The sequence below is a fragment of the Myotis yumanensis genome, unplaced genomic scaffold (assembly GCF_028538775.1).
Source record: "Myotis yumanensis isolate MYYU_CA2020_CCGP unplaced genomic scaffold, mMyoYum1.0.hap1 SCAF_18, whole genome shotgun sequence".
Classification (NCBI taxonomy): domain Eukaryota; kingdom Metazoa; phylum Chordata; class Mammalia; order Chiroptera; family Vespertilionidae; genus Myotis; species Myotis yumanensis.
This window is the reverse complement of record NW_027223769.1, coordinates 3,046,291-3,071,417: the sequence shown is the minus strand read 5'-3', so window position 1 is coordinate 3,071,417 and position 25,127 is coordinate 3,046,291. Positions and strand designations below refer to the sequence as shown.

General features: G+C 51.4%; 2 protein-coding genes across 3 annotated transcripts in view; both read left to right on the top strand.

Annotated features, from left to right (window-relative positions):
• Positions 1-9,086, top strand: part of HNRNPUL1 (heterogeneous nuclear ribonucleoprotein U like 1) — a 37,281-nt gene extending 28,195 nt beyond the window's left edge. For both annotated transcript variants that reach the window (XM_070399010.1, XM_070399011.1), the window contains exons 11-15: positions 3,174-3,342; positions 3,844-4,128; positions 5,218-5,507; positions 7,081-7,272; positions 7,868-9,086. In XM_070399010.1, the coding sequence (XP_070255111.1) occupies positions 3,174-3,342; positions 3,844-4,128; positions 5,218-5,507; positions 7,081-7,272; positions 7,868-7,984 (1,053 nt within the window). In that variant the 3' untranslated portion in view covers positions 7,985-9,086. The remainder of the gene's footprint in view (positions 1-3,173; positions 3,343-3,843; positions 4,129-5,217; positions 5,508-7,080; positions 7,273-7,867) is intronic.
• A 90-nt stretch (positions 9,087-9,176) lies between these two features.
• On the top strand, positions 9,177-22,154 carry CCDC97 (coiled-coil domain containing 97). The gene is made up of 5 exons (XM_070399013.1): positions 9,177-11,369; positions 15,327-15,782; positions 17,342-17,623; positions 18,105-18,234; positions 20,055-22,154. Exons 1-5 carry the CDS (start codon positions 11,321-11,323, stop codon positions 20,173-20,175), a joined length of 1,038 nt encoding a protein of 345 aa, XP_070255114.1. The 5' UTR covers positions 9,177-11,320; the 3' UTR covers positions 20,176-22,154.
• Positions 22,155-25,127: the final 2,973 nt, after the last annotated feature.

Sequence of the window (25,127 nt, the reverse complement as noted above, 5' to 3'; positions counted from 1 at the left end):
GCTGGAGAAAGCCAAATTCTATCTTCCTATGACCAGATGCCACCTTCTCCTCTGTTTTTTAGGCGTAGAGCCCAGGAAGAGCAGTGGGGAAAGGGACTTGACTATTCCTCCTCTAACCTGATGTGCTTTTTAACAGCATTTGTGTGCCCACCACACAGTCTCTCCCTCCCCTTAATGAAAGTGGGGACACTTTCCCTGGGGAGTAGGGAAGAACATCTTTGCCTGGTGTGTGTGTCAGGATCACTTGGATATTGGTTTAGAGCAGGGGTGGGGAACCTTTTTTCTGCCGAGGGCCATTTGGATATTTAAAACGTCATTCTTGGGCCAAATAACATTTTTAGCCTGCTATATTTGGTCAAACATTTAATTAACTCACCCGTAATGCCTTGGCAGGGCCAGAACAAATGATCTTGGGGACTTTAAATGGCCCACAGGCTGGACATTCCCCACTCCTGCTCTAGGTGAGGAGCAGGTGTGTCCTAGGCTGGTGCTGGCACAGACCAGGGCCCTAGGACACATCTGAGCAGTAGTAACAAGAGCTTCCCTTTATTAAATACAGTAGGTCCTTGGGTTATGTCGGACTCGACGTACGTCTTTTCATGGTTATGTCGCCATTTCCCATTTATTTATTTAAAAAAAAAAAAGTTCCATCATTTTGACGTATGTACATATGTGCTTTATGTTTTTTATTATTTACTAGAGGCCCGGTGCACGAAAATTCATGCACTTGTTGGGTCCCTCAGTCTGGCCTGCACCCTCTCGCAGTCCAGGAGCCCTCAGGGGATGTCCACCTGCCAGCTTAGGCCCACTGTTGGACTTTCTTAGTGCTGCCTAGGAGGCAGGAGAGGCTCCCACCACCACTGCTGCGCTCACAGCCGTCAGCCCGGCTTGTGGCTGAGTGGAGCTCACCCTGTGGAGCACACACCCTGTGGGAGCGCACTGACCTCCAGGGGACAGCTCCTGTGTTGAGCATCTGCCCCCTGGTGGTCAGTGTGTGTCATAGTGACCGGTCATTCCCGGTAGTTCTGCTGTTAGGGTCAATTTGCATATTACCCTTTTATGATATAGGATTTACCACAGGTAAAGGTCAGAAATTGTTATCTTTTAAATTTTTTTTACTGTTTCATTTCATTGCTCCATGTGAGTGACGTGGGAGCTTATGTAGGTGGGTTCCGACTTACAGCGAAAATCGCGTTACGTCGCGCCATAGGAACGGATCTCCGATGTAACCCGAAGACCTACTGTATTCAATAAAAGGAAGCTGTTGTTACTTCTGCTCAGATGTGTCCTAGGGCCCTCGTCTGTGCCAGCACCAGCCTAGGACACACCTGCTCCTCACCTAGAGCAGGGGTGGGGAATGTCCAGCCTGTGGGCCATTTAAGGTCCGCAAGATCATTTGTTCTGGCCCTGCCAAGACATTAGGGGTGAGTTAATTAAATGTTTAACCAAATATAACAGGCCAGTTTTTAAATTGATAATTTTGTATGGCCCGAGAACAATGTTCTAAATATCCACATGGCCCTTGGCAGAAAAAAGGTTCCCCATCCATGACCTAGAGGAAGAGAAGAGAACATTAGTAGTAAATCTGCGCCTTGTCAAGCTTCCTAGTTAGAAACTTGAGGGTGAGGCCGATGTTTCAGAGAAGGACAGAGGGGATGAAAGAATCAATGCTGTGAAAACAATTTATGCAACTGTCAGAAGAGGCTGGTTAATTATGATATCCATTCTGTATATATTATGCAGTCATTAAATGAAAACACTGGGACAGAAAAATGTTACAGAAATGTTGAGTGAAAAAAAGCTTCAGAAGAATGTATAGTATGATAACATTCATGTTAAAAATCAAACATGTTTTTATTTTTTAAGTTTTTTTAAATTTATTTTAAATATATTTTTATTGGTTTCAGAGAAGAAGGGAGAGGGGCAGAGAGATAGAAACATCAGTGATGAGAGAGAATCATTGATCCACTACCTCCTGCATGTCCCACACTGGGGATTGAGCCGACCACCTGGGCATATGCCCTGACCAGGAATTGACCTCCTATTTCATAGGTTGACGCTCAACCACTGAGCTACAATGACCGGGCCACACAGATGTTTTTAAAAAGACATAAATTTGCCTAGCTGGTTTGGCTCAGCGGATAGAGCGACGACCTGCGGACTGAAGGGTCCTCGGTTCAATTCTAGTCAAGGGCACATGCCCAGGTTGCGGGCTCAATCCCCAGGGAGGGGCATGCAGAAGACAGCCAATCAATGATTCTCTCTCATTGATGTTTCTATCTCTCTCTCCCTCTCCCTTCCTCTCTGAAATCAATTAAAAAATATATATTTTTTAAAAGGACATAAATTTAATCATCTCTAGGATAAGACTGGAAGTAGATGGATGAAGAGATTCTTACTCTAAAATTTATACCTTGTACAGTAGGTCCTCGGGTTACGTCGGAGATCCGTTCCTACGGCACGACATAACACGATTTTTGCCGTAAGTCGGAACCCACCTACATAAGCACCTACGTCACTCACATGGAGCACATACACAGCAGTAATGAAGTGAAACAGTAAAAAAAATGTAAAAGAAAGAACAATTCCTGACCTTTACTTTTGGTAAATAAATAATAAAAAACAAAGCACATATGTACATACATCAAAATGACAGAACTTTTTTTTATAACTAAATGGGAGATGGCGATGTAACCACGAAACAACGTACGTCGAGTCCGACATAACCCGAGGACTGCCTATACTCTGAATTTTTTATGATGAACATGTACAGGCATTTCTCTGAGATACTGTGGGTTCTGTTCCAGACCACTGCAATAAAGAGAGTCAGGATCTGGTGGAGGGTCTTGCCTTCAATTTGTAAAACACACATCTGTGAAGCTAAATAAAATGAGGCCTATATTACTTGGTGGGAGGGGGATAATTGTAAAGCAAAGTACTGAGAACAAGGAGGAATCCCTTGTCTTGTGACTGTCAGCAGTCCCTTTACCAAGTCAGTTCATTTTCTGAGGGTGGATTCAAAAATCTTAAAAGTGAAGAAGAGCAGTTTCTTGGGTTTCTCTGCTTAGAAGAATTAGTGCCCTTTTCTCAGTCCTTGGCTGACATAGTGCCCCACAGATGAGAAAACCATCCTGTAATGTGCCATCTCTTGCCTCTTCTGTCACCTACCCTAGACAAATGTTTATGGGTCAGCTCAGAGACGAAAAATGAGACCATTTGAAGGCTTCCAGCGCAAAGCTATTGTTATTTGTCCCACTGATGAGGACTTAAAAGACCGAACAATAAAGCGAACCGACGAAGAAGGGAAGGATGTCCCAGATCACGCTGTCTTAGAAATGAAAGGTAGGAGATGAGTGATTCCCAGAGGAACATTTCAACCAGGTCCTTATTTTTTTCTTTGCTTCTGCTTTGTCCCTTCCCTGTCTAGTTCAACTGTGAATGGAAAAGTTGCCCATATCTCTCTTTTGCAAAGTTTTTAGACAGGTGGGACTGGGGCATGATGGAGAGAATGTGTGGAAGCAAATGCTAGAGACCTACATGCTCACCTGCCTCTGGTTTCCATTGAGTGAGCTGACTGTGAGCAAGCCTCAGTCTGCCTCCCTGATTCTACCTGCCTCGCCTGCTCCTGAAGGGAGCATTTATCAACACTGGTTTGGTGGGTCTTAGCTACCTCTAGGAAATGGAGAAGAAGTCTTCATTAGCCACTGGTTGTTGTCAGAGAGTCTAAGGTTGGGATCCTGTCTCATCTCTTGCCGCCTACTACAATGTTGTGGTTGTGGAGGGGACCACGCCTCAAAAAGTACTGACCTATTTGTTCCCTCTGCGGACCTCCCTTCCTTCTAGCCAACTTCACGTTGCCAGATGTTGGGGACTTCCTGGATGAGGTACTATTCATTGAGCTGCAGCGAGAAGAAGCAGACAAGCTGGTGAGGCAATACAACGAGGAAGGCCGTAAGGCTGGGCCACCCCCTGAAAAGCGCTTTGACAACCGAGGCGGTGGTGGCTTCCGGGGCCGTGGGGGTGGTGGCACTTTCCAGCGCTATGACAACCGAGGCCCCCCCGGGGGCAACCGAGGAGGCTTTCAGAACCGAGGAGGAGGCAGTGGTGGAGGAGGCAACTACCGAGGAGGTGAGCTCTCGCACTTCTGGTTTCTGGGTCAGGGTTGGGCTTTGTGACCGTTTATTCAGTCAGTAGGTGAAGGTTCCCTAGCACCAGCCCAGGGCTGAACTCTGGTAGAGAACCAGGATGAGTCAGACTCGGGGTCTCAGGGAAATGCTCCCACTATCCTATTCCCCCTGGGCACTTGCCCATTTGTATGTCACATTCTGGCCTTTTTTGTGCATCTTCCTCATCTGACCGTCAGCTTGAGAAGAAGAACCAAACCAAGTTACTGTCAGTCCTGGGTCCCAGCTCAGGACCTGGTATAAGTCAAATGTTAGGACTGCTTTGGGTTATATATTTTAAAACGAATGGAAAAAGGGGCTTAGGTTAATTTACCCAGAATTTACTAAATCTAGAGTTGTGGTCAAGTGGCCCAAATTCCAAGTTCTTAGTCACTAAGTTCTGCTGTCAGCAATAAAGTGTACGGTCATAATTTAACAGGCATGCCCCACCATGTTTTGGTCTGTGCTGCATAGTTTGGGGACACAGCCCGGACCCTGACAGAGACATCACCCCGTAGTGACAGTCCAGAAGGATTCTGAGCTTAATAGGAAAGCCCAGCAGGACTGTGACCTTAGGTGGCACCTGACCCAATCTGTAGGGGAGCAGGGCTCAGGAAGGCTTCCTGAGAGCCTAAATTAAGGTCTAGAGACCAGTAGGAGTTGGAAGAGGGAAGAGTCTCAGGCTCAAGAAACAACTGCATGAGGGCTCAGGAGAGACTGGCCGATTTGGACAAACCTAACAAGGACTGTTCCCAGTGCTTGTCACCCCTCTTCCAGAACATCTCTTCCGATTTATTCAATAGCTATCGAGATGCTGAGGACACAGTTGAAACCAGGACAAACCTGTCAGTCAACAGCGATAACCAAGTGTTGTCAGGGCTACACGGCAGAGTGCACCTAGGGGTCTGGGGAATCCCAGAGAGGATGCTTTGTTTACTTGACTGAGCTGCTCTGAGCCTAGCCATACTGGGCTGCAGCAGTCACCAAGTCAGCCCAGCTCTTGAGGGGCCCAAGTTGAGAATGACAGGCCTCTCATCTGGTTTCTCCAATGCAGGTTTCAACCGCATTGGAGGTGGTAGCTACAACCAGAACCGCTGGGGTAACAATAGCCGGGATAACAACAACTCCAACAACCGAGGCAACTACAATCGAGCTCCCCAACAGCAACCACCCCCTCAGCAGCCACCGCCACCACAGCCACCACCACAGCAGCCACCGCCACCACCCAGTTACAGCCCAGCTCGAAACCCACCAGGGATCGGCAGCTACAGCAAGAACAGCAACATCCCTGGCTCGAGTGTCAGTACCAGCACCCCCACTGTCAGCAGCTACAGCCCTCCACAGGTGAGAGGAGGTGGGATCAGGGAAATTTCCAACACCTGCTTCAGCCCGTCTCCACTCCTACCTGCCCTTCTTTCTCCCAGACAGTGCTTTTGACAAGGATGGCCCCTCGCCATCTCCAGGTTCATCCAGCAAGTGTATTTCTCTTGGCTGTGTCACTGGCTCACTGAATCCCCAAGAAAGCACTCAGAGTTGCCCCTTGCCCAGGCTGGAAGGGCTGATTCTGTTGACTTCAGGATGTGGAGACAGGTCCTAAGGTTGATGAGGACTTGGCCTCTGCTCTGAGACCTTCAAACAGAGCAGCTCCAGACTCAGTTCCAGTTCTCTGAAAGCCAGTGCTCGGACTCTGGAATGCACAGGCCCTTGTCAACCAGAGTATGTCTCCTTTTATTGTGCAGCTGTTTCCTGAATACCTTTCACATGCCAGGCCTGGGAACAGCTGCCGAGAGACAGATGAATGGTTCCCCACTCCTGGTCTAACAAGAATATTTTCTAGAACAGTAGTTGAGCAGGCGCAGATTCAGGCCCCACCCTAAAACATCCTAGTTTTGTGACCTTGGACTGCCTTACCTCTCTGGACCTCCTTTTCTCATAAAGGACTATAGTTGTTAATAGAATTCACATCCAAGGCTTGTTGTGGGAGATGGTTGGTGGCATCATAGCTTCATGGAACCACAGATCTGGGGTCAAGTCCTGGCTCTCTGCCACTTGGGCCCATTCAGTGATTTAACCTCCCTGAGTCTCTGCTTCCTTCTCAATAAAACGAGGCTGACAGAGTACACCTCTCAGAGCTGGTGGGGGGACTGGGTTAGTTAATGATACAGCCTGGACATGGGAAGCACTTAGGAAATTACCACTACTACTTTTTTCTTTTCTTTTTTTCTTCTTCTTTTTTATATGAATAAGCTCTTTTTTTTTTTTTTTTTTTTTTTTTTTTTTTTTTTTTTTTGTTAATCCTCACCATAGGATATTTTTCCATTGACTTTGAGAGAGAGAGAGAGAGAGAGAGAGAGAGAGAGAGAGAGAGAAACATCAATGTGAGAGAGACACATCAAATGGTCGCCTCCCCACACACACTCTGACCAGGGCGGAAGATTGAGCCTGTAACCAAGGTATGTGCCCTTGACCAGAACTGAACCCAGGAACCTTCCATCTGCGAGCCAATGCTCTATCCACTGAGCCAAACCTGCTAGGGCACCACTACTCTTTTTCTCAGTAACTCCTCCCATAATGACTCTCAGAATTTACTGAGTACCCAGTGGTTTGTGTTCACATGCTTATTGAATACAGAATAAGATAATCAAATAGTTCTGTTGTAATTTTTGTTTTACAGGGGCGGGGGCGGGCCTGGGATTTCAAGAGCTGCCTTGTACTTAATTCCCCAGGTTCTGGGAGTCCATAACACCTCTGTATCCTACCCTGCCTTTCCTGCCATGTTGCTAACCCACCTCCCCCTCAGGCCTCCACCTCCACCTGGGAAGTTCCTTTGTGGGCCCACTGCTTACAAAAGTCTTCCCTTCATCCCAGCTGAACTGGCTATTTCACAGAGCCCTGGTTTTTTCCCCCCACTTTCCAGCCGAGTTACAGCCAGCCACCCTACAACCAGGGAGGTTACAGCCAGGCCTATACAGCCCCACCACCTCCACCTCCACCACCACCTGCCTACAACTATGGGAGCTACGGCGGCTACACCCCGGCCCCCTACACCCCACCACCACCCCCTACTGCACAGACCTACCCTCAGCCCAGCTATAACCAGTATCAGCAGGTAGGTATCAAATGGGGACACGGGTTAGGGAGGCTGGGGGCAATGGAATGAAGTGACTCTCAGGGTCCCCTTGCGGTGTGTATTCCCAGACTTGAGTCCTTGCTTATCCCATGAAGATGAGCAGCCTGCCAAGAATTCACCTGATGCCCTAGCAGTAGTAGTGCCCTCGCAGTACACTTCTGTACTGGCTGCTGAACAGCTGGTATCCTAGCTCCTCTCCCCAGTGCAGCAAGGAAAGGGTATAGCAGTGGCCTCCAGATCCTGCCTCACCACCATAGCCAGTGTCCGTTCCAGTGGGTTGGTAATGGGCCACCATACCCGAGATTGAGTATTTTGAATGTGGTCCTTAACCTGTACCTGAAAAGGGCCTTAGGTTGGCAAGCCAGGAGACCTGGGCTGCAGTCCCTCGCTGCCCACCCATGTGGCATCAGGTCAGTCCCTTGTCCTCCCTGGGTGCCTTGATTTCTCTGTCAGGGGACCATGTGTCAGCCGTTGTCACTGCACCCATCTCTACCCAGGGTGAAAGTGGGGTGAGGGGAGGAGCCAAATGGAGGTCTAGATGAGAAACAACTCTGTACTTTTGGTTTCTCCCTAGTATGCTCAACAGTGGAACCAGTACTATCAGAACCAGGGCCAGTGGCCGCCATACTACGGGAACTACGACTACGGGAGCTACACCGGGAACACACAGGGGGGCACAAGCACTCAGTAGCCAGTGTACCCCGGAGGCCCCTACTGGCTTCCTCTACCAGCGCCCGCCATGGCCCCTCATCTGCCCCCACCGGGTCCTGTGGTGCTGGGGGACAGGTCATCCCAGGGCTGCCTCCCTCCAGCCCACTGCCTCCCCTCTGAGGGGCTTCTTCAACCACAGGGCTGGGCATTTTTCTCTGGTTTCAAACAGACAACAATGACCTTTTATTTTCTCTTTCTCTCCCCACCTTCTCCCTGTTCCTCCTCTTCTCCCGTCATCCTTCTTGACTAAATACACCCCCTTCCTTGGTCATGCAGTGATGCCATAATGACTGAGGGGAGGGCCCCTTTCTGTCCATTCTTCCCAGCCCTGCTCCAGACCCTCAGCTTCCCAGACCCTCATGCAGTTGGTTGTAAATTCTTCCAGAAGCTGTTTTACTGTCTACTTTTCAGGATTTAAAAAAAAAAAATCAAAAAATTTAAAAAAAAAGTTTAAAAAGCAAAAAAACAAAATAGGAGGGAGGAAGCAGTGACAGATATTTTTTTGGTAATTATGCTTTTTTTAATTTTTAGAATTTGTCTGTTTTTACTGTGGGTTGGCTGTTGATACTTCATCAAGATAACCATTTCTTTGCTGAGTTCAGGCAACCAATGAAGAACCACACCCTCAAAACAAAACCACAAAATCAACTTTAACCTAACTTTTTATACAATGTGTCAGTTTCCCTTAACTTTGCACACAAGCTTCTGTGTTGAGTTGAATTGTAACTGCTTTTTGTATTTGGAGAGAGTGTGACTATTGAACTTGAAACCTTTTATTCCGGGCGTCTTGGTAGTTTCTGGTGGGATTAAGCCGGCGAGGGGGAAAATGGGGGAGGGGTGTCTCCTTTCCTTCAGAATATGAAGTTTTTCCCACTGCTTCCTCTCCAGAGATTTCCCAGGTGCCAGACCTAAAGGTTTTTCCTACAGTGACCCTCCGATTATTTTTACTTGCCCTTGACCCATATGTTTTAACAGGATTTTAACAGACTGCACTTACTAAGAAATGTGTTTCCCCTGTTTTGTTTTGTTTTCTTTCAATAAATGAGATGGCACCTCCTAGCAGGAAGGAATAAGGGTTGAAACCTTGAAGTGCAATTGGCCTTTAATTGGGGTGAGGGGGCCTTTTCAAGGGGACATTATTTACCATTCATTAAACACTTATTGAGGGATTCATGCCTAGCCCCATTTTTGGTGCTGGGGATGCCACCTTAAACCTGGGGCCCTCAGTTTAAAACCCACTAGTTCGTTTTTGAAGTGGTTCTCTGGTCCCTGCCCTTTCCAGTCCACTCACAGTCCCAAATCTCCAAGAATTTGTTTAGAAGGTATGGAACCAGATCCCTTGGTATGGAGGGTAAGTATGGCTAATAGGGGGAGACCAGGACTGGACTCGGGTCATCACTGGGTATCACTGCTCATCCACCTCAGGCCTGGCCTGTGAGCTGGACTTATGATAGTTCCTGCCTGTGTGTCTGGGTCCAGTGGGGATTACAGGAGCTTTATCCAGCCAATAGGTTAGGAACTTGCTCTGTTCCTCACTGGGCCTGGATGGTGCTGAGAGACACAGTATGGCCAAGGCAACCCTGGACCCTGCCCATCCAGGGCTCCCAGGCCACAAGTAACACGGACCTGTCATCAAATGGTGATAGCACCTAGTGGTTAGCTATGAGAGCCTAGGGTGGTGGTGGTGGTGGTGGTGGTGAGGGCTTCCTAGAGAAGGGAGAATATTTTAAAATAGGAGTGAGCCAGGTTAAAGGACATTCTGATTGCATTCCCACAGCCCATCATCCCCAGCAGTTTGAGTCATTTCTTCATTCCCTCTGGACAGCCTGTGTTCCTGGCCCTTTGTGAGGGGCAATGCTGGAGCACAGGAATAGCCAGTTCAGCTCCATCCCTTCCCTCACAGGAAGTATCTCAGCGTGTGGAAGGGACACAGGCTACAAAAAGGAGAAAGGCCAAATCGTTTTGAGGTCAGGGTGGGACATCTAAACATAAGGAGCGGAAGTTGGTGGCTAGTTAGACTAAAAGACGCTAGAGTAAGTGCCCACTCTCCCTGCTAAGCAAGGGCCTCTAGTCTGGGAATTCTTACCAACTCTGGTCTGTGTTGAGCAACAGCTCCCTCTGCTGGCCTCGATACATTTAAGTGTAGTATCCCTCTTATCTGTGTGGGATATGTGCTGGGAATGCAAACTGCTCCTGGCCAGTGTCTAGATAACTGCACCAGCCTCCTCACAGATCTCCCTTCCCCTGAAACCCCTTGCCCTATCCCCACAGGATATAAAGGAGCTCAAGCTACTTAATATGGCTTATGAGGCCCCATACCTGGGCCCTGGTGACCTCACCGTCTTCATCTTTTGCTGCTCCCCCTTTGCACTTCGGATAAGTGATTTGGGGGGAGTCAAGTCCCTTGAATCTATAAATGCCATGATCCAAATTCACATGTATGTGGAATTTTGCATAAAGATACATGAGGTTCTCAATTCTCTGCCGCCCAATCAAGGCCTTCAAGTTAGAACTTATTCCCATTCCATATGAAGCCTTTACAGCTACCAGAACTATCCATGGGTGTGCTCTCTAGATCTTTGGCTTCTCCCATCCCCCTAACTAAACCCTTCCCTACCGCCCTTCCTCTTGTCCTAAATCATCTTTCAGGTCTCAACTGGGGCATCTCATCCTCCCAAAAGAAGCCTCCCCTGGGCCTCCAGAATGGGTGGCAGCTCCCTTATCCCCCTCAGTCCATTAGAGCCCTGAACATTCGGGACGGTCACTGGTGACATGTCTACTACCTAAGGCAAAGCAGTTTCCTAAGGCCACATCTGCAGATTGTCCCAGCCCTCACCACCCAGCTCATGCTAACCGGAAACCGGGTGTGATGACAGAGCAAGAGACAAGGCTTAGTAAATATTCTTTGAAATGGTGAAAAGATAAAAGGAAAGGCTGGCGTTTAAACTAGACCACAAACCCTTTGAGGCCCTGAAGTGTTTCTCATTCAACCGATCATCCATCCCAAAATTAAGCATGCGGGCTTTGGAGTCACTGATATTCCAGTTCCGTAGCAGTTCAGATTGGAGGTGGGGGGAACCAAGTGTTAGGCCTCTGACACTGGTGGCCTTTTCCTTCCCGGCTACGGAGAGTGAAACCTAAGTGAGACACGCATGCGCATAGAAAGGTCCGCCTTCTGCCCGGAACTTTGGTTCTGGGCGCAGCGGGGCATCGGGACCCCAGCGAGTGTGCTCAGCCGGAAGTGGCCGGTTAGGGCGTGGAGCCGAGTTGACTGTGCGGAGCCTACCTCGGCGGTTAAAAAGCGTAGAAAATCCGGATGGAGGCTGTGGCGGCGGCGGCGGCGACAGCAAGGGAACCTGATGAAGGTGAGGTCAAGGCGGCGGGAGGGGGGGCTTCGGTGTCTTTGGGAAATTACTCCCAGATCGCGAAGGAGGACTCTGTAGACCTGCCCTCGGCCTTACCTGTCCCTTCACCACTTTGTCCAAGTGAACCCCTCTCTTTGCGGGCTGACCTTTACTGTATCCCCTTCCCCGAAATTAACCTCTAACACGTTCCAGGCCAGCCTTTTCCATGTCCCGGTTCCTCCTGGCTAACTCCCGGGTTAACTAACGGGAACCTCTCCCCTGCCCCTGGCTTACTCTACCTGTATCTCAGCCAACCCTGTTTCTCAAATTACCGCCTTCATTTTGTGTAACTGAGGCTTCCCTTTCCCCGACTAACCCTCCTCCTGCCCCATGCAAACTCTACTTATCTCAGACCAACGGTTTCCTCCGTCTCATTCTAATTCTTCTCCCAAAGTTCTCAGCCCCATCTGCCACCTCAGGGTGCTTGCTGGTAGTCCATTTCTGTGCACCCCCAGGTCTCTATAGCACTTTTAATCTATTTCTCCTGATGCCTTCTCGTAAGTATCTAACATGCTTTTGTTTTGCTCGACTTAAAATTCCATCCCCTGCTTCAAAGTAATCCCATGTGGGGTGAAGTGTGGCTGGGAGGCTGAAACATCACTGGCCAGAAATTGATCATTATTGAAGCTGGATTATTGGGGTGGGGGGGTGGGGGGGTGTACTCTATTTTTGTGCATGTTTGAAATTTTCCATAATAAAAAAATGTTTTAACCTAAAGAGAAAATCTATCCCTTGATCCCATGCTACCTTCCAGAAACCATGTTATCTTTTCCAAAGAGTCACCCATCCTTGTTTCCATCTCCCCATCTCCCACCCACTGCCGTCTGGCTTTTACCTTCAGGAACTGCTCTGGTTAGGGTCCCCAGTGACCTCCCTGTGTCACCCCATTCAGTGTTTTTCTTATTAGACGACATGGAGAATACAGTACTATTGACCCCTCCGTCCTTCTTTAAGGTTTTCCCTTGGTTTCTCCGACACCCCTCTTTCCGATTTCCTTCCTATCAAGCTCAGCCTCTAGTATTTGTTTCCCAAGACTGCTGTAGCAAATTACCAGAAACTGGATGGCTTTAAACAACAGAAATTTATTCTCTCACAGCTCTGGAGGCCAGAGTCTGAAATCAGTATCACTGGGCAGATATCTAGGTGTCAGCAAGACAGTGGGGGGCACCCTCAAAGGCTCTAAGGGAGAGCCCATTCCTTGCCTTTTCCGCCTTTTGGCGGTTCCTGTCATTCCTTGATTGTGGCCACATCACTCCAACCCCTGCTTCCATCTATCTTCACATTGTCATCCCCTCCATGTATGTCAGATCTTATAGGACACTTGTGATGGCTTTTAGAGCCCACCTGGATAATGCAAGATACTCTCCCCATCTCGAGATGCTTAACTTAATCACATCTATAGAGACCCTTTTGTTGCTATTGTCGTTGACTATAGAAGGTAACATTAACAAGTTCCAGGAACTAAGACGTGGCTATCTTTTTGGAGACCATTTTTTTAGAAGTCTTTCACAGGCATATCTTCTCCCCATCCAGTTAGGGCTCTTTCCTAGCCCTTCGTTTCTCATCTTCACACATGTCCCCGCCCCTGCCCTCCCCATGACCTCTAATTTCTTTCAGCTTTAATTGTTGTCTTGACTCTGTAACCCCCACAACTCTGTCCCCAGCCCAACACTTCTCTCTGAGAAGTCTCTAGCCCAGGGGTGGGCAAACTTTTTGACTCGAGGGCCACAATGGGTTCTTAAACTGGACTGGAGGGCCGGAACAAAAGCATGGATGGAGTGTTTGTGTGAACTAATATAAATTCAAAGTAAACATCATTACATAAAAGGGTACGGTCTTTTTTTTTTTTAGTTTTATTCATTTTAAAAGGGCCGGATCCGGCCCGCAGGCCGTAGTTTGCCCACGGCTGCTCTAGCCCCATGTACTAATGGTCTCTAAAATGCCCCTTGGGTGTCCCCTGGTTCCCTCTTACCTTCCATGTCCTGAACTGGCGTCAGCATCTTCCCTCAAACCTGCTCGTCCATGTCTTTGTCTCAGACAGTTTGACTAGTTCAGGGTCCAGAGCTCTGGATCTTAATTGGATACCTCCCTTAACTCCCAGCCCTTTAGCCCCATGGCTTATGTACTTGGCCTCCCAGATATCTTTTTTTTTTAATATATATTTTTAATTAATTTCAGAGAAGAAGGGAGAGGAATAGAGAGATAGAAACATCAATGATGAGAGAGGTCATTAATCGGCTGCCTCCTGCATGTCCCACACTGGGGATCGAGTCCACAACCCCGGCTTGTGCCCTGACCAGGAATCAAACCCTGACCTCCTGGTTCATAGGTAAACACTCAACCACTGAGCCATGCCTGCCGGGCCCCAGACACCTTTCTAACCACCACTCCTCTTGTCCCTTCCTCCACAGCACCTGCTCTGGTCTAGCTCAGCTTTAAAAAAAAATTTTGTGTGTTTAAATCTTCCCGTGTCCGGCTGGCATGGCTCAGTGATTGAGTGTTGACCTATGAACCAGGAGGTCACAGTTCAATTCCCAGTCAGGGCACATTCCTGGGTTTTGGGCTCAATCCCCAGTAGGGGAAATGCAGGAAGCGGCCAGTTGATGATTCCCTCTCATCATTGATGTTTCTATCTCTCTCTCCCTCTCCCTTCCTCTCTGAAATCAATAAAAATATATATTTTTTAAAAATCTGAAACCCATGTACCTGTAATCATTACCCCCTTATTCTTCTCCATCCCAGCTAAGCTACCTAAAGGAGTTGTCTATACTTTCTTTTTTAAAATATATTTTTATTGAATTCAAAGAGGACGAGAGAGATAGAAACATCAATGATGAAAGAAAATCATTGATCAGGGCTCGAGCCCACAACCTGGGCATGTGTCCTTAACCAGAATTGAACCCAGGACCCTTCAGTCTGCAGGCCAGTGCTCTATCCACTGAGCCAAACCGGCTAGGGCTATACTTTCTTTTTTTTTTTTTTTAAAGAATAGTTTATTGATTTTTAGAGAGAGAGGAAGGGAGAAGAGAGAAACGTCCATGTGAGAGCGTAATATCAGTGAGCTGCCTCCTGCACACCCCTCACCGTTTTGGTGCACAGGACAACAACGCCCAACCAACTGAGCCACACCAGCCAGGGCAAGGAGTTGTCTATACTTTCTGTCTGTACTTAGCTCCTGCTTGCTGCAGCCTAGCTCTCAGGGCCTGTATTGTCTTTGATCTTCCCTATTCCTTCATCAACTGGGTGCTTCATGAGGGCAGGAGCTGGCTTGGATTCCTCCTGTGGCTCCTCAGCATTACTCAGTTCAGGGCCTTGAATAGCTTTAGAGTTGCTAAAGAATGGTTTGGAAGAGAATGAATGAGTGAGTGAACAAGTTAGTGAATGTATTACATTTTGTGAACAAACGAAAAGGCAAAGAATTGAGTGAATCGGTGAACGAAGTGGTAAAGGACCAAGTAACTACACCAAACACTCCTGCCTCAGGGCCTTTGCACTGGCTGTTCCCTCTGTCTGAAACTCTTCTCCGCCAGAAATGTCATGGTTCAATTCCTCACCACCCCAAGTCTCTACTGAAATGTCACTTTTTAGGCAAGCTTTCTCTGTCTTAAAATTGCAGCCTTTTCCCCTCCCTGTCCCCCATTTTCTCCTTTCCTCTGAATTTTTTTGCATAACTCTTAAACCACCTAACACTGTATGTTTTCTAACACACTATATGTTTTTAGTAAATGTTTTTGATTATCTGTGTCTCCCACTGAAATGTCAACTTCTTGTTTATTGTGGTATTTCTAGGGCCTAACACAGTGCCCAAATTATAGTAGGTGCTCAATAAATGTGAAGTGAGTGAGGGACTGAGCACCCAGTCCCTCCTACTCACCCCCACTCCCATTCCAGACTAAGAAATCTCCCCTCTACCCACAGGCTGCACAGAGCCCACTTCTGGGCACTGGGGGGAGCTGAGCTGGATGCCCGTCCCATCCAGACCCCTGGACAAGGTGGAAGCAGCAGAGGGCGTTCCAAAGGCCCTGGGCAGTGACGCCTCTGGGACTGAGAATGCAGCAGTGAGTGCTATGCTGCATGCCGTGGCTGCCAGCCACCTGCCTGTATGCAGCCAGCAGCAAGGAGAGCCTGACCTGACCGAGCAGGAGAAGGTGGCCATCCTGGGCCAGCTGTATCACGAGAAGCCACTGGTGTTTCTAGAGCGTTTCCGCACAGGCCTCCGCGAGGAGCACCTGGCCTGCTTTGGCCACCTACGTGGTGATCACCGTGCAGACTTCTACTGTGCGGAGGTAGCCCGGCAGGGCACCGCTCGGCCCCGCACCCTGCGTACACGCCTGCGTAACCGGCGCTACGCTGCCCTGCGTGAGCTCATCCAAGGTGTGGGGGCAGGTGGACTGGACAGGAGGGGAAAGCGAGGCAGAGCTAATAAGAAGGATGCAAGAGCAGAAACAGACAGAGATCCTGGGAGACAAGTGCTGAGTCAGGGATTCAGGGGGAGACAGACAAATGTGAAGTGACAGGGTGACATTAGGTAGACTACACAAATAGGGACCCAGGGAAAGAGAATGGGAACGACCGAAGTACCATTTCAGATCTGTGAACCGAGGACACAGTGCCTAGAGCCGTGATAACTGGTTATCTGTCAGGAAAATTAGAACCCTCCCTCACACCGAACACAAAGGCATTGCTGGAAACCTAGGGGAGTGTGTTTATGACCCTGGGGACATAAAGGCACACGTGAATGAAAAGCATGAAGGAAAACATCAATCAATACCTGTTTGACCATGACATGACAAGTGTTTTTGTGACCAAAGACACCAGAACTAAAGGTAAAAGATGAGAACAAATGAAGCAGAGAAAGTGAAGTTTCTTGTTAAGGAAAAGGCATGGGCTGAGGGAAATGAAAGAGTGGGACACAGCAACAGGTGAGCAAGATGAAAACAGGAGAGAATGAATGGGGGGCTGGATGACAGAAACTGAGGTCAGAGAAGGAGAGGGTGACTGAGAGCCAGGAAAAAGGAGGGAGAGAGACAGAATCTGGTGGGAAATACAAAAGCTGGGGGTAAGAGAGGGCAAGATGGGAGGCAGGACAGGGACGGTCACGCTCAGGTGCTCCAGAGGCCAGGATTCAGGCCGATTCCCACCCTGGGCTCTGAAAGTAGGGCAGGAGGGACCAGGCTCCGTTTAACTGTCAACTGAGGCACAGAACTGCCCCTGTAGGAACAGGCAGCCAGGAGAGATGCAGAGGACCCGGGTTTAGGGTGCCAGGGATGGCAGGCCCACCTGGGGGGTGGCTGCAGAGAGGAGCACTAGGGAGAGCTGGGGTCTGGAAGACCACCAGGAAAACCACACCTGGGCAGAGGCCCTGTTCTAGCTGCTCCTGTGCGCACACATGCCAGCTCCCATAGACATACACTTAGGTGTCCAGATGTGTGCGCCAATAGCCAGAATGGGGCTCAGTGGACAGGCACACAGCCTATAGACTGCGCATACATCTGCCTGCAATATCTGCACACTTTAGTCACACAGGTACCTGTGGCAGCGTGTGGACACCCACGGGAGGATGTGGGCAGGGGATTGTGAGTCCTGCCCTGGCATCTTGTCCACAGGCCGCCAGTGCCTCAGGGGCAGGATATTCATGGGCCTTACTGTGCAGACACATGTTTGGACACATGAGTAGGCATGCAGATACAGGCCTGGTCACACAAATGTGCTCAGATGCATGCATGAATACTGGTGGCCACGGGACCTCAGGCATCTGCATATTTTCCTACATATTTGAATGTGTGCACACTTGCATTTGTGTGTTCATGTCTTCCTACCAGCATGATCACACACACACGCATGGACACATGTCTGCCTAGATACCCTCACCCTGCATGCAGCCCCTAGCCCCGCCCATAGGCTCCTGACCCCACTCTGTCTCCTCTGTGCAGGGGGCGAGTACTTCAGTGACGAGCAGATGCGGTTCCGGGCTCCACTGCTGTATGAGCAGTACATCGGGCAGTACTTAACCCAGGAAGAGCTCAGTGCCCGCACCCCAGCCCACCAGCCACCCAAGCCCGGCTCCCCCGGCACACCCCCTTGCCCACTCTCCGACCTGCTGCTGCAATCCTACCAGGAACAGGAACTGCAGCAACGGCTGCTCCAGCAGCAGGAGGAGGAGGAGGCCTGCCTGGAGGAGGAGGAAGAAGAGGAAGAGGATAGTGACAAGGAAGGTGAGGACCAGCAGCAGGGGAGCCCCAGTATCTGGACTCCACAGTCCTGGAGTCTCCTCAGTCCATGGTACCAGGCTGGGCCCCACCTGCAGGAGTAGACATTGAGTCCCTGTCCTGCCTGACCCAAGAGCCCTGTGTGCCCTAGCCCTTCCCGACCTCTACAGCATCTCTGTGCCCCCAATCCTCAAAAGCACCAAGCAATCCCTCGCCGCCAGGCCTTTGCTCATGACGTTCCCTCTGCCGGGAATGCCTTCCCTTCACCACCCTTCAGGTGTCTAGTCCTGACCCTATTCTGCAGCCCGTGGAGCACTGGTTGTCATGTGCTTGGTGTGTGCTCCAGGAGGGCAGGGACTGCAGGCTTTCTGGTCACTGTTATGTTCCCAGTGCCACCCAGCACAAAGGATGCAGCTCTCTGAACTGTGTTCAGCACCTACCTGAGCGTCCCCCTCACACTCCCACACTGTGGGTGTCTCCCCCACAGACGAGAGCCCTGGCAAAGACTCGGAGGCCTGGGTTCCCGACTCTGAGGAGAGGCTGATCCTGCGGGAAGAGTTCACCAGCCGGATGCACCAGCGCTTCCTGGACGGCAAGGACGGGGACTTTGACTACAGGTGCTTCATGCCTCTACCTCCTTGTCCCCCAACCCAGCACCCTATAGCCCTCAGCTGCATGCCAGGTCCCAGGCATCTCCATGGAGGGCCTCCGTGGTGCTAGAAGGCCCCAGAACAGTTCCAGGCCATGGGCCTGGGGTCAGTCAGCCTCAGGGTTTCAGATCAACCAAAGATCAGTGGGTGACCTTGGACTAGCTTTGTCCATCTGAGAGCCTCGATCCTCTCCCCAAATGTAAGGAGGGAATGAGCAGGGCTGACATTCAACTCAATATTGATAAGATATTGAAACATTTTCACTTGGTGGCCTGGCAGGATGCCACTACCCCAGGCCTCCCAGATGTCCCCCGGAACCCCACACCTCATGCTGCAGGAAGTAATCCCTGGCAAAGCTAATGTGTAGTGGGAGGGGCCTGTGGTGGGGGCCCTGCAGTGTTGGTGGGTAATTTCTCCAGTATAACCTCAGGGCCAAGATGCATGGGCCACCTGCTTTGAAAAGGATTTTACTGTCAGGGAGAAGGACACAGGAGAGTAAACTATCAAAATCAAAGATAAGTGGTTTGTCCACTGAGGCAATTTGGCTTGTGGTCCTGAACACCGGCATGGCAGCAGAGGGCTCTGGTTTCAAACACAACTCTGATGCAGTGTGAACAACAGACCTTCGGGGGCACGTCAGCTGAATGGGGATCATAACAGCCACTGGCCCAATCTGGACATCCTGGCTCTGGAGTCAGGTCCAGGTGGTCACTTCCAGCCTGGACCAGCCTTGCAGCCTGAATGTCCACAGAGTGAGGGAGGGAGCCCTCAGTGAGGGCACCATTGCTGCCATAAAACCCACAAGGAATCCAGGCCTGGCGTGAGGAATGATGGAGACGAAGCCTGTCCCCTCTCCAGAGGCCACTGCTGGGCAGCAGGGCCACATGTTCCCTCGTGGTGTTCAGCCACCTCGTGCCGAGTGCCTGCTGTGTCCAGGCTTGGGATAAAGCAGGAAACAAAACCGATGAGAGGATTCCCAGCCCTGAAGGAGGTCCCACTGTAGTGAGGAAAAGCAGCATCAAGCGTTTGGTGGTGATGGGCCATGAAGAAAAGGTGGGGATGGGGGGAGACAAGGTGGCCAGGAAAGGCTCTCTGAGTAGATACCTGCAGGAAGTGAAGGGTGAGTGACAGATATCCGGGGGAAGGGCCCTAGGGTGGCACGGAAGAATAGCAAGGCTGCCCGAGTGGCAGGAGGGAGGGCAGAATGGACAGGGCTTTCTGCACAAAGTGAGCTTGATGGGAGCTGAGGGAGGATTTGGAGTGGAGTCCGGCTCCTCACATTTTAGGATCACTTGTCACTTTAATGCAGTTTCCGGGCCTCAGAACTAATGGTCTTGGGACAGCATAATTCTTTGTGAGCGGGGCCTATCCTAGTGCACCAGAATGCTGAGTAGTACCCTGGCCTCCACCCACTAGGTGCCAGTAGCAGCTCCCCAGTTGTGACAATGTCTCCGGTTATCACCAGATGTCATCTGAGGGGACACAGCCTTCCAGGCTGAGAACCGCTGCCTTGGGAATGTGGGCCCCAGTGTCACCATATCACATCTTCCAGCTTTTCAAGAGAAACCAGAAGTTTTTATGTAAAATCTCTGATTTGGAAAATACTGCCTTTTGTTTGAAGCCCTGAGAGACCCAACATCCCCCTCCAAGGGGGTTAGCTGAATCTTAGAGCTGCCAGCATACGGCCTTTGACCTCACAGGGCCGAGCCATTTCCCCAGCTTCCCCAAAGGGTGGGGTCTGGGCCCAGGCAGAGCCAGCCTCTGACACCCCCCTCCTCCCTCTGCAGCGCCGTGGATGATAACCCCGACTTCGACAACCTGGACATTGTGGCCCGGGATGAGGAAGAGAGGTACTTTGATGAGGAGGAGCCTGAGGATGCACCTAGCCCGGAGCTAGACGGGGACTGATGGCCCAGCCACCCGCCCTGTCCGTCCCCCTCCGCCCCCAAACAAGGCAGCTGATCAGTGGCTGGCTCAGAGACTTTCTCCAGGGACCCCAGTGAAGCTGCCTCATAGGGTCTGGTCCCACCTCAGACTGCCCCTCCCGCTGTGTCTGCAGTTCCCCCCAACCCAACCCTGCTTCTGTCTTCATTGCTGTTTCTCTGAGTTTCTTTCTCTGTCTTTGGTCTCTTTTTCTCCCTGCCTTTCTGTCTCCCTCTCTCCACCTCAGTCTCTTTCCTCTCTGCCTTTCTGTTTCTCCTCCTCATTCTGTGCCTTGGCCGCTTGGTCCCCACAACAGGGTGAACATCCTTCCCTTGACCAAGTCCAGCAGGGCCCTTTGTAGCTAGAGCCAGCCAAGTTGACACCAGTGCCCAACTTGGGGTCGGGCTGATCCCTGGGCCCCAGAGCAGCTCGCTGTCTCCCCTCCTGGTCCCTACTCTGTTATTCACCTGTCCCATTTGTCAAGCTCTCCTTGCCTCTATATGTGGGCCTGTGGTTCTTCCTGCCAGTTCGTTTCCATCTCTCAGCCTTTATCTCTGGGTTTCAGTGCCATCCCCAGTCTGGCTGCTGAGTGTGGCCTCACTGCAGGCAGGGGGAGACCACAGAGGTGTCCACAGCCATCACCTCTCCACTGGGACCCAGCCCTGGGAGGGATGGGCAGGGGAAGCACTGGGTATCATGGGCCTGCCAGCTTGGGAGTGGGGGAGGGGCACTCTCCCCTCCCAGCCCATAGCCCCCCTCTGCCCAGCCACAATTTTCCCTTTCTTCACTTCCTCTGCCTCTCTCTCCCTCTTGTTTACACTCCCCAAATACGCACAGGCTGTTATCATGGGTCCTGAGTCATCCCACACACACAGGCTGCCCCTCGTCTCTGCCCCCAGCCAGCCACAGGCCCGCCCCACAGAGCCCCCTGCCTCCCCGGCTAATGGGAGCCAGATGGCCGCCTGGTGACTCAGCCACCGGCCTGTGGGAACCCAGGCATCCCGCCTTCCCATGCCCCCACACCCAGCTCATGCTCCCCCAGTAGACACATGGAAAAGGGCCGTCTGCTGAAGGAGAGCATGGCCACGGGTCAGGGAGGTGGGGTCTGGGGCCTCTCAGCCCTGTGCACAGGAGTAGCGGCATCCTTCCACAGCCAAACCTAAACACTCTTCAAGCTGCCTCTTGGGGCATGTAGTCCAGAGTGAGCAGAGGCCTTGAGGCCTCCTAGGGCCATGACTGGACCCCCAGGCCTTAGCTCTGCCCTCTGGGTCAGCCAGAATTAGAGCCAGACACAGAAAGTAAGAGCTGGATGGGCACAGAGGGACATTCAGGCTGTTCAATGAGAAAAAAAAAAAAAAAGGAAAGTTCTGGTTTCTGAGCAGTTCTATCCTGTGCCAGGCCCGAGCCAGGTGCTTGACACTGCGCTGAATCCTCCAGACATCGCTGTGAACTAGGGACTCAACTCCTAGACCGGGCAAGGGAGGCCCAGGAAGGAGGGCGGCCTTCAGAGGTGAAAAGGCAGGTCTAGAACCACAAGTCCTAGAGAGCTCTACTGGCCTGCGGTCAGCTATCGGCCCTCAGAGTGGACAGATGCACAGACGTCCTCACATGGGAAGACGAGAAGACTTAGCTGTTGATGATGATAGCAGCTAAGCTTTGGGGGCCTCTGTTGGCACCAGGCACCGTCCTCCACACAGACTTGACTGAATCATCTTGACGGAGAAGTCAGTATTTGAATCCCAACCATCACGGTCCTGTGCGCCTCGTGCTATCAGTACTGATAATCCACCTCCCGGAGGAGGCCCAGGGTCATCCAGGCAGCTGACTCACAGGAGAGACGTGTGTCCTGGCACCTGTGCTTATGCCCTCAGGTTGTGAGCACACTCCTACTCCAGGCATCAGCCCTTAGTGCACATTTTTCACCATTCGATCATTAAATTTGTGGTATACTGTGCCGTACATAATTTTTTTTTTAAGTGAACACTATTGAATAGGAATTGGGGTGAGTCAGATGGTGGGAGACCAGCGTCTGTAGCTGAGGTGGAGGTGGAGCTAGTCAAGAGGAATGGAGAGACACTTGCCAAAGGTCACGGCCTCTGTGCTGAGACCTGGAGGTGCCCCAGTGGCCTGGCCCTGGCTCCCAGGTCTGGGATTGGGGTGGGTGGAGAGGCTGAGTCAGGAAGGGAGGGCCCTGCTGGGGGAGAGTCTCTCGGTGCACATCCGGCCCCCACCCCCAGTCTCCTGTCTGTCCTGGCTGCCACCCCCACGTCTGACACCTCTGTGCGTCCTGCCAAAGCTGACATGGACTCCATGAGCCTCTAATGCCTGCCTGCTCTGTCCTTTGTCCTGCTTCTCTCCCTCTACCCCCCACCCTCCTCTCTATCACCCTTTCATTCCGTCTCTGCACCTCTCTGGCTGTCATTGTCTACCCTTTCTTCCTCGTTCTTCCTGGGCGTCTGCCTCCTTTCTCCCTCATCACTCCCTGAGTTTCCCTCACTGTCTCATGTCCCCATTTCCCCTGCCTTTCTGTTGGGCCTCCCCTCCCTGTGTCACTCCTGCTTGTTTGCCCTCATGTTTTCCTATCCCTCTCCCTGCTGTCTTGGCCGGCCCCCATCATATCCATCTCAATCTCTGTCCTCTCTTCTCTGGCTCCCAAACCCTGGAAGCCCAGAGAGGACATCCAGGTTAGAGGTTCACTGGTGGCTCCTGGGAGCCCAGAATGAGGGGTCACCTCCACCCAGAAAGGGGGTGGGAAGGGCAGTGAGGTTGCAGCCTGTCTGGCCAGAAGGAAGTGTCTATGCTGTGGCCTGGTCAGCCCCCCCTCCACTGGCCCCCAGGACCTGCTGGGCTGCCACCACCCCCGGGCTGGGACAGAGTAAACACTGCCGCCGGCAGCCGGGATATTTATACCAAGGGCTGGGCGCAGGTCCAGTGCCCACCGCAGCCCCTGCCCTGCCCTGCCCGCCACAGCCAGCCCCGAGCCAGCGTGGCACCAGCCGGCGAGGGGACATACCGCAGAGGCAGCCTCCACTCAGCCCGGAGGCCACTGGGCTTGTTGCCCAGGATGCCAGCAACTTCACTGAGGACGCACAATTCCCCCTCCCCTGGAGACAGCAGCACAAAATGCTCGTGAACATGAACACACATACACACCCCACTGAGAGCTCAAAATGCCCTTAAAGGCGATGCAAAATAGAAACCTACACAACTGCTCACACACTGAAGCCACCAGCCCACATGTGGGACAACACAGACACCACCTGCTCAGACACCCACAGAGGCTGAAAACACCAGTCCCCATGATGGGCGCGCGCGCACACACACCCTGGAGAATGACAGCAAGCATGCTGGAGACACACCCGTGGACACACAAACATGCTCAGAACACCAGCGGCGCACACACTGGTCACAAAGTATAACCCAGAAACATCTTGCCCAGAAACTGGGAACTGTCACACACACACATTGAAAACACTGCTCATGTGTGAGAAACAAAATACACACCACCTCTGGAAACACATCGTTCTCCCAGGCCCATAAACATACACAAAATATCCACATTTCAAGTCAAAATTACACTGAAGATATACAAACTCACCTGGAGGAAAACAGCAAAGATGCTAAGAAAAAAATTCAGACACATAACACACCCCAGGCATATGACCTATTGTAACACAGACCTCCCAAATCACACGTGTCAGGACACGGCCCAGAGAGCACACCGACTTGTACAGCAACCACACACACCAGGAACCCAGCAGTCACCCGCACACGGAGCTTAACGCGTGCTGGGAATACACACACACTGAAAATCCCCACACAGCCTGTGGGCACCCAGCTGGTATGTTAAGACCCCTATGCTAGACACATAAAACTCACACCACAGAACTTGGGGACACACACACACAAAGGTCCCGAACACATTCAAATTCACATTAGAAACACAAGAGACCAACGCTTGGAATGTCCAGCGATTTAGGGGGCAATGGGCTGTTTGTCTCTTTCTCTTTCTGTTACCCACTGACCCCAGTCCCAGGCCTGTCTGGGGGAGGGGGCAGGAAGGCCTGAGCTGGCCTCCCCTAGCCCAGCTTCCTGCCCTCTGGGGGCTGGATAGGAAGCTGGGGCTTCAGCCGGAACCCAGACTACCCCCCTTCAACTTTCCTCCCTGAGCTTGGGCTTTGGGGGAGGGGAGGACACCCTGAACCCCGGGTCCTGCCCATGCCGTTAGCTGGGGGCCTGAGCTGCCTTATCCCTACAGGGCCTGGCCACCCCAGCGAGGAGGGTGGGGGCAGGAGCAGAGCTCACGTGGTGAGAAGGTGCTGAGCCCAAAAGTTTTTCTGGCAGCAGGCAGGTGGGCGGGGTGTGTCAAGAGGGCGTGGCCAGGGCTCAGCACTGGGAGTGTGAGTGAATCCCCAGGGTGCAGCCAGGACTTGTTCTGAGGCCCAGGCACGAGCTGGGCTTGTGAGGGCCACGACCCTGGAGATGTGTCTGGGTTTGTGGGACTGCTCTGTCTGGGACCAGACCGGGCTGTGACAGTGTGTCTGGCTATGATGGGTCAGCTGCCTTCTGCAGGGCCACGTGGGACTCCCCAGGCCTGAGTGTGTGGGGCCGTGAAATGTCAAACTTGAGTGGGCATGACCACCTGGCAGTCAGTGAGACCGTGACGTGTCACATCTCCGTGTATGGTGTGTCTGGGTGGGACTGTGACGAGTCAGGTCGTGTGCCTGTTTGTGACTATGACCCCATCCATAGAGGATGTTTGTGTAAACTGCTGGTGGCCTGTTTCATTTCCTTATTCTGTGAGGTGGGTGGCACAGTCTGGCGTGTGGTGGTTGTGACTGTGACCCTACAGGATGTATTTGTGTGGGTGTGTTTTGCTGTGTCCCTATTGACATCTCTGCTTGTGCTGGGTCCCAGTGAGGCTCCAGGGTGGGCTC